This window comes from Fulmarus glacialis, unplaced genomic scaffold (genome assembly GCF_000690835.1).
Source record: "Fulmarus glacialis isolate BGI_N327 unplaced genomic scaffold, ASM69083v1 scaffold51478, whole genome shotgun sequence".
NCBI classification, from domain to species: domain Eukaryota; kingdom Metazoa; phylum Chordata; class Aves; order Procellariiformes; family Procellariidae; genus Fulmarus; species Fulmarus glacialis.
Window position 1 is genome coordinate 155 of NW_009227345.1, and position 9,196 is coordinate 9,350.

Here is a 9,196-nt window from a genome sequence, read left to right on the forward strand (position 1 = left end):
ATCTTCATCAAGAGGATAGAAGAAAAAGGAGTTTCTGAAGATATGGAAGGGAAGATGAACAAGTGGGAGAAAGTGTCCTATGTTGTCTCCCCCCTAAATTCATTCTTCGAGGTGAAGAGGTAAAAAGTGTAATTATTAATAGTTTCCAAAAGATAGCTCCCGAAGACAGGAATGATAGCAGTGCTGAATACAGGCTCGTGACCAATAATTTTATCGTAACATAAACCAGTGTCACACAGAAAAGCAAAGCAATGACCTTAATCCATTTCCCAGAGATGACCAACCCCACATAAAAACTGATAATCAGCAGTATAGACAGCCAGTATGGTGCTACATACCAAAACTCCAAGAACAGATCCAACAACTCTGAGAGCAAATAAACCAACATTGTGACCAGCAAGTACTAAACTGATATAATGAATGCTTATAACAAATTTGTCTTAACCCGTTGGGGTCAGATGTGTCGTTATCTCAAGCCTTCAAGCCCCACGTTGGGCGCCAAAAAGGACTGTCGTGGTTTAGCCTGGCAGGAAGCCAAATACCATGCAGCCGCTCGCTTGCTCCCTCCCCTCCCCCCCTCCCAGTGGGACAGGGAAAGAATCAGAAGGGTAAGAGTGAGAAGAACTCGTGGGTTGAGATAAAGACAGTTCTGACCGATAGCCAAGTAGCGATCGCTACTTCCTGGAACACGCCTACCATTCATGTACTGAGCATGATGTCACATGGTATGGAATACCCCATTGGCCAGCTGGTCTAGCTGTCCTGGCTGTGCTCCCTCCCAACACTTGTGTTTGTTTTTTGTTTGTTTGTGGTTTTTTTTTTTTTCCTTGAGCTGAATGTCTTTGACTAGCAGGGTACTTAGCAACAACTGAAAACATCAGTGTTATCAACATTCTTCTCATACTAAATCTAAAACACAGCACTAGGAAGACATTTAACTCTATCCCAGCCAAAACCAGGACATACAGCTAAAAAGAAAACTGGAAAAATGAACCCAACACCTTTTCTGCACAAAACTTACTTTTTGTCACTTCAATTGCAATCAGTCTTTAAATCCTAATCAAGTGCCAAATCACCACAAAAGTATTCAGATTGGTTTGGGCCTACGTAATCAAGCTTTTATTATACAAGTTAACACAGTGTGTTCATAAAAACAGTTGAAGATGTATTTGGGTTTTAGTTGCTAGTTATTTACCTTACTTCTGTGCATGCGAAAAAATGTAAATTCTCCAACAGATGACTGTGCAGCACAATGCAAAGTATAAATTTATAGAGTAGTGTAAGTACACAAGCAGATTGAAGTAAAACAAATTTTCTTTTATAGAAACACAACTTGCCTACATATAAATTGTCTTTTCTAAAAAAACCACAGACCCCAAGTCTATCCCATTGAAGTACCAAAAGAAAATTTATTGCAGAATTTAGGTTTCACCTGCTGCTATTTTCTGTTATATATTCAGTTTCTGCTACATACATTCTACTTGGTCAAAGGTCTAAGCATACACATAAAAGTGGAGTCATATTTTTTGCTGTTACCTTGAGGTTCTGATAAATCAGCTTACCGCATTTTTCCCCACTTTTTTTCTCATTCCTATGACATAGACTTTCCAAGTGGGAAGTTACTTACTGACTTCCGCTGCTGTTTGTACTTGAGAAAGTCAGCAATTTGGACAATGCCTTGTACAGATAAGACAGTTTGTTTCCTGAAGAACTTAACATTGTGTGAAACAAGTCAAAACCAGCAAGAACACCAAAAGGAGGATTAAAGTAACCCTCATAAGGATAAAGGTAGATGCCATTCCATTCCATATCATCTCATTGTGCTGAAGAGGAAACAAAACGCAAGGCAAGGAATCCTCCTCTAAACCTGATTTTACTCAGTGAAAAGAGGAAATAGAATTGATCTTCACCACTAAATCATGCTATAGCTTAAATGGAAAGCTTGGTACAAATACTGTCATAAGTACTAGTTCCAAATAGACTAAATCTAATTCCTTACCTTCATTTTTCCAGGAAGGGTTATGGTCACCAGCTCAGGACAGAAGAGTTTGTAAAGTGACAGTAGAGCCTGAAGATGAGACTGCATTCCCTGTCAAATAGCAGAACAAGCAGAAAAACATGTGGGGTATGTTTTTAATATAGAAACTGAATGCCATATTCCAGAAGCAAAAAAACCCCAGTGATTACTAAAAGCTTTCTAAAGCTACATGTCAGTAAGTAAGCATAGATGAGCAACTGAAAATGAAAGGAAGAACAGAAACTGTGTCAATGAAATACCATAGGAAGGGGATTGAAGAAGGAACTTTCTATAGTCATAACTCTAATAAAAAGGAATTTAACAATCAAAACTATGAAAAATACGGTCTTCTGTCTAAATGCTCCAAAAATGTTATCATAGCTACAGTTTTTTTCTTAAAAAAGGGAGCAAGATCCTCTACAATCTTATATTTCTCAGTCATTTTTGATACCACTTGGAAAAGGAAGATGAATAGAAAATTAAAGACGGTAATAGATAAATAAAGCTGCCCCTTCAGGGATTTTACCACGCCTAGCCATAAAACGTATAGCTTTGTGCATGTCATTGCATGTGTTCACAAAACACAAATGAAAGTTAGGGATGCACATGCAAGATAGACAAGCCCTGATGCTACAAAGACTACAACCTACAATTCCAAGCCTAACCCTGTCCTGAGACACTAGCCACTCTTCTCCATCCTGCAAGGACATTAGTCCTACAAACTGCATTATTAACCACAGTTCAAACTCTACAAGATTTGAAATAAACTCACCATTTTTGCTTGGAGGTCAAGCAGTCTCCTAATCCGAAAAGGCTTGACTGGAAATACAATTAAGAACATAATGGATTTAAAAACCACTGTATCAGACATTTAAACAAAAATGCAATATCGCTTTTATTATAGAAAGTCATAGCAAAGCAAGCAGAACCAATCAGTCTTATTTCTAGGCTAATAGATGGGTTTCCAAATCAGAAAGTGTTACACAAATCAGGCTGAACTACCGCTCATGCTTCCTTGCCTTAAAAGCAATATATTGGCTAGTCTTTGTATTAGCTCCTTTGGAAGAAAAGGCAGTGCCAGCAAACAGAATAAGAAACAAAATGTTATTCCATCTCATACAATTGGATAGACTCACCACTTTCTTTCCTGGTCAGCAGGTAGAGCAGGTGGCAGACATAGGGGCACTGCAAAGAAAAGGCAGCAATGAACTATCCTGCTGGTGCAGACTGCTAACCAGGGTACACTAAAAGCAACACCCAGGCTTCACAAGCTAATATTGTTTCATTCAGTTGGCTGCCTCAAGTCATCACTGCGCCCCCACTGGGGCAGAGCATATTTTACTTCCCTTAGTAAGTAGCATGGTTTTTACATGTCACATATGTCAATTTTATTTAGAAACATTATCTGCACTATGAGCAGTCCCTATAGTAATCAAGCTATTCAGTGAGCTTGGATCTTGGTTTTTGGAACATGGTCTAGATATTTCAGGAGTCAGCAGTGAAAGTACAATTACATTTTCAAAAAGAAAGGCACCTTTGAATCAAAGTAATTTATTAGAGCTTCTAACTACAGCTGAGGCTGTAACGGTCTTAAATTAGTTTCACACCAACTCTGCTGCACTTTCCAATTGGCCCATCATGCCTGAAAATGCTATTTTCAGTAAGAAACAGTAAGAACTTAAATCTAGTTTTATGAAAAGATAATGTTAACCTAAAACAATTAAAAACTTTGCAAGAAATAGAACTTTGAGAACTTTAAAAGTCTTAATCACAAAATATCCTAAACTGAAAGAAAATTAACAATTTCATATCTAACATGACTGCCGAGATCATCTTAATATGAACTGAATCCAAACACTTCAATATTCCAGCACCTGGATTTTACAGTTGCCATATACCAGAAGTCTCCTGATTACTTGTTCTCATTTAAGCTACATTTCAAATCAATCAAGTAGAACAGCATTTAGAGTTTCTCACCTTTAAATAAACATTGCTCTAAAAGGTTTTTTTCTTTTTGCCCAAGGTATGCAAGTCAGTTTCTCCCCAGGAGCGGGAGACTTCACCTGCTGATGTCTGACATCAAAGGCAATCCCAGAGACTGCAGCGTCATAGCTACTCTTGGGAACTTAGACAGAATATTCTGTCACTCTGTTTGTGATGCAGAATAGCAATTCTTGGAAACATGTTTAAGCAGCCAGACCACAGCATTGAAACTAAAATAATCCTACAGTACTTCCCTGTTTCTGAATCTAAATTACCCAGCAATCTTAGAATGCAAAATGAAAAAAAAAAAAGAAATTCCAGCCATCAGAAAATGGTCTCTAACCAACAGCTACTCCAGACTAATTCTAGCATTAATATGCACACTATTAATGAACATTTAGGTTTATTTTTTCAATTCCGTATATTCTTCAGCTCTCCTTACCATCTTCTCATCTTGCAGAAAGGAAAAGAAGAAACCGTAGAGGGCATGAAGTTGTTCCTTGTGATCAATGAAGTCAAACACTGTGATCAGCCATCTTAAAAAAAGCAGCTGCAGATAGGAAAAAAGCCATATTACATTAAGTGATGAACAAAAGCAAGACAGACCAGTCACTAGCCAATTTAAGAGACACAATCATTAAGGATACATCAAGGACAACCAGATAGCTACAGATGAACAGTACAGGGATAATTCAGCTCTGGAAGAAAGTCTGCCAGGAGCACCAACTGCCATATCAGAATGGACAAAGCAGCTCAGTTCTGAATATATGCTAACCCTCAGATATGATCTGAGGGCCCCTCACTACAAGAAAGACACTGAGGTGCTGGAGCGTGTCCAAAGAAGGGCAACAAAGCTGATGAAGGGTCTAGAGAACAAGTCTTATGAGGAGCAGCTGAGGGAACAGGGATTGTTTAGCCTGGAGAAAAGGAGGCTTAGGGGAGACCTTACTGCTCTCTACAGCTACCTGAAAGGAGGTTGTAGCGAGGTGGGTGTTGGTCTCTTTTCCGGAGTAACAAGTGATAGGATGAGAGGAAATGGCCTCAAGTTGCGACAGGGGAGGTTTTGATTGGATATTAGGAAAAATTTCTTCACTGAAAGGGTTATCAAGCATTGGAACAGGCTGCCCAAGGAAGTGGTTGAGTTGCCATCCCTGGAGGGATTTAAAAGACACGTAGACGTGGCACTTAGGGATATGGTTTAGTGGTGGTTTTGGCAGCATTAGGTTTACGGTTGGACTCAGTAATCTTAAAGGTCTTTTCCAACCTAAAGGATTCTATGATGTAAACCTTTGAACAGACTACACGAAGACAAAAAAAGACAAAAAATGTTTTGCTAACATTGTCATGTTGCCACGGCTAAGGTACACAGAGCCTAAGGGATACCTTGCTGAAGTTGGTCAATAATGCCTCACATAGCTGAAGTATTTCACAGAAATGTTGGTGGAGAAACTATTCCTAAGGAATTCAGAGATACAAGACAAACAGGAACTGTGCAAATTTCCACTCTCACTTGAAAAGTGTTCCTCGGTTCCCACTGCTGTTCCAGCAATGGGTGTCTCTGCCAATCTTTCTAAAGGACAGTATCTTATGCAAGAACCTTGTATATTAAAGCCTCAGGATTTTTGCTTCCTGAAAATAATCTGTCCTCATCATTCCTGTGCAGAAGTAATAACTACTGTAAACATTTACTAAGTTACCTGGGTGTTGCCTGAGCATTTGCTGACACAGAGCCAAGATACAGATGAAACCACCGAAGTTTCTGGTATTACTGAAGCTGGAACCAGGCTCTTCAGTAAACGAGTATTCACTGTATCAGCTGGAAAACAAACAATTTAAAATAAGATGGTGCTCATGTACCAGGTTCTTTGATACGGTTTTGCAGCTTAGGTCAAAATTCCCTCTGGACAAGATTATTCAGAGCTTCCTTGCTTAAAGTAACAGTGCACAAGAATCTAGTAGGAACTTACCTATACCTGAAACAATTATGAGAAATATTTCTTTCCAGCTTAAAGAAAGAAAATGGAATATCGAGTATTTTAGTACTGAAATAGCCTTTAGACTCTTGGCAAGACAACCAAAAGTAACACAAATTTTTGGTAATATTAAATGACCAATTCCTTCAGCAAAAGAGCATATGACTGTCAGCCAAGCATCAGCAGATTCGTGTTCTGGAGATAAGCTAGTAATTTTAAATTAAGAAAAGCACTAAACCACTTGCATAATGGGGAAGGAATCCTGTGTGCTCCTCTTGGGTGGGAAGGAGGGGAAAGTTTAGGGCTTTTTTCACTGAATATTTCATTATTTAGAAATATAAATGGTGGCCACCATTTCTAAGAAAGCTGCATGAGGGCTGCACTGACACTGCTGAATTGATTGTTAGGATGACAATTAATTTTAGCAAGTCTCACTAATATAACTATGTCAGTTTGTTCAATTATTTTCATCTTGGGGAAAAGAAACATACACAAACAGTTACAACAAGGAAAAGACACAACGGTTGCTAAGAACATACTTTAAACCTTTCAGAGACCTGGAATTACGAACAAACAAAATAAGCTTTTCAAAAAATATTTGTAACAAGCCATAATATTTTTCTTGGTATCACTTCCCTCTAGCAAGAACTGAGGTTATTTTTAGCATGAGCTCAGAAATTACACTGAAGCATGCCAGAAAGATTAATTTTACCCTGAAGTACCTAACAATACAGTCACCATAAACACATTATCTCAAGCAGGTCTGATTAGAGGGGAAAGAGATGTTCACAGAAGACATGCTAGCAGTATATTAACATTTTACCAAGTTTGCCACTGAGCGCCACGTTTAGCAATACATCAAATCCTTCAGGGGGTAACCCTCTTTGCAGGCCAATGCTTTCCACAGTAGTCAAGTGTTTCTGCAGAACACTGTTCTTTTTCAGTGAAACACGGTCTTGAACTAGGAGAAAAAAAAAAAGACAACAAACACAAGGATGAAACAACTTCTGAACTGAAAATGAACTATTTTAAACTTCTCTGAACTGTCCCTACATATATTCCTTTTTGCTGGGTTCTCTACATAGTAACAGAAAGGGGAAAACCTTTTAAGACATTAAAGAAACATTACAAAGTTCAGGCATTAAAAAGGGAAAACAGCAGGTAAAATTAGGGGGGTTTTATTATTATTATTGTTATTAAGAAATTAGTTATTATCTTTTCAATCCTGGGTAGCTAACCTTAAAATTACTCTTACCTTTCTCAAAGTATCTCAAAGCTTGCTCAAGGGAGTCTTGCTTGCTGTCATTTTTCTGATCGTTAGGAGATTGATGATTCTGGACACTTTTTTCAGAGTCAATTCTCCCTCCTTTTCGCCATGCAGAGAGATCAGTTTGATTTTTATGGTGAACTTGCAGAGGCTGCTTTGGGGTCTTAGAACTCTGTCTTCGCTGCATCTTTTCAGACTCCCACCTGAGACTGGAGAATTTCACTCATTTGTCATGTGGGTTCCAATGCTTCATTACGAAGAGGCAAGAAAACAGATCAACTTCCAGCAGCTGAAGAACATCAGAGAGCCGATTCCCTGCAAGAAAAGAAAAATTTATTTTCCTGACAAACTGATTTTAGAGGGATCCTGCATAACGTAAGAGAGTAACTTCAGAGGAAATAGTTTAGAGACACCTGCCCCAAAAAAGATCAGACAATATACTCAGAAGATGCACAGACAACAGTGTATCAAAACACAGAAAACAGTGTATCCATTCTTTTTTTCATTAAAAATGGGAAGAAAAAATTCACAAGTAAAAATTAACACAAACTCCTTTCAATTTAAAAATTATTTGATAAGATTTTATATAGTATTTTGATCCAAAAATTAACATAACCAGAAAGTAAGCAAAACACAATCAACAATTTTCTTCTGAGTTTATGTGGTGCATTATCAGTTTCATTACTTGTATTGTGTATGCCAATGTAATCAGCCAACAGGTCATGACTTCTTGCAAGGTAATGCACAGATTTTAGAGGATCATAACAATACTTATCATTCTATTTTACAAAAATTAGATTCTTCTGCAGTCTTTCTACCTAACAGCTAGGATTGAAAAAAATATGAAATTTTGGTAAACTTGCAAGTGAAGCACAAGAGCTACCAACACTGCAAAACCACCTAGCTCTGGGTGAAATATAACTGTGAAAAGTGGCATTTTCTCCTCAATATGCTGGAGAGATCAACCTTTTACCCACAAAATGTGAAATTTTGCTACAATTTCCTGGATTTGGTAGAGTATGCATGCATGTCCCTGGATTGCTGGAGCCTATATTTTGCTTCCCAGTTTTCCTGACACAATAAAACAGAATGATTTTCAATTCGTACTCCCTCTTCAGCTCTCACTTCCTTAAGATGTTAGAATTATTCCTATTTTCCTATAGGTTTGTTTGTCACTAACATCCCTGTGCAGCATACCAAGAACAAATCTCTGGCTAGCTATGTCAAGACCTCTTCTGAAGCACACATATACACACACAGGGCGTTCACATTTACAAATGAAATCTACTGACTTCAGGTGAAATGTACCCCCTCAATATTAAAGGACAACACCAAGCACATCAGAACTCCCACAAAGATGGTGACTTTGCATGATGGTGACTAACAATAACTGAGATGCTTCAAAACAGTGAAAATTCCTGATAGTGACTATGCTGTGGTTAGATTGACATGAGCTGGACTGACATGTAAGAGTTGCAGAAAACCCCAAACGCTGTGGAATCTTGCTTGTTGCATCTTGAATCACCTGAGCACACTGTAAGTGGTTCAGGAAGCAGATCGAGCTCCTCAGTTACCTCACTCTGGAGTACAACAACAGCTTTCTCACAGATTGTTTAGCACCTTCTCTACCTGATTTTTTTTCTTTAGTTTTGCAGGAGTTCTACCAGAAAGGTTTGGTGGGGAAGAGAGCGCCATCAGACCTTAAAGCGGAACTAACAGACAGGCTGCAACACCAGTTCTTACTAACAGCGAGCCCACCATTGCACAGCTCTTCAAACACTTCCACACGGATATTTGGCATGAACATCCCTTCCCCTCCTCCCCAGCCGACGCACACCATTCTCCCTCCAGCTCCCCACAGCGGCTCCCCCCGGACGCCCCGCAGAGCGGTCTGTGATGCTTTGGCCGCCCGACGCGGGGAGCGGCTCTGAGGGAACGGCGGGAGCCGAGGCCCTC

At 39.0% G+C, this 9,196-nt stretch overlaps 1 protein-coding gene across 1 annotated transcript; it reads right to left on the minus strand.

Annotated features, from left to right (window-relative positions):
• Window positions 1–1,999: 1,999 nt before the first annotated feature.
• On the minus strand, window positions 2,000–7,548 carry LOC104080632 (centromere protein I-like; the record flags this gene model as incomplete). The annotated part of the gene is made up of 7 exons (XM_009583099.1): window positions 7,229–7,548; window positions 6,797–6,934; window positions 5,698–5,816; window positions 4,443–4,550; window positions 3,154–3,202; window positions 2,790–2,836; window positions 2,000–2,089 (listed from the first exon to the last, which is right to left on the minus strand). Coding segments are annotated over exons 1-7 (750 nt in total), but the record flags the coding sequence as incomplete, so codon positions are not given.
• Window positions 7,549–9,196: the final 1,648 nt, after the last annotated feature.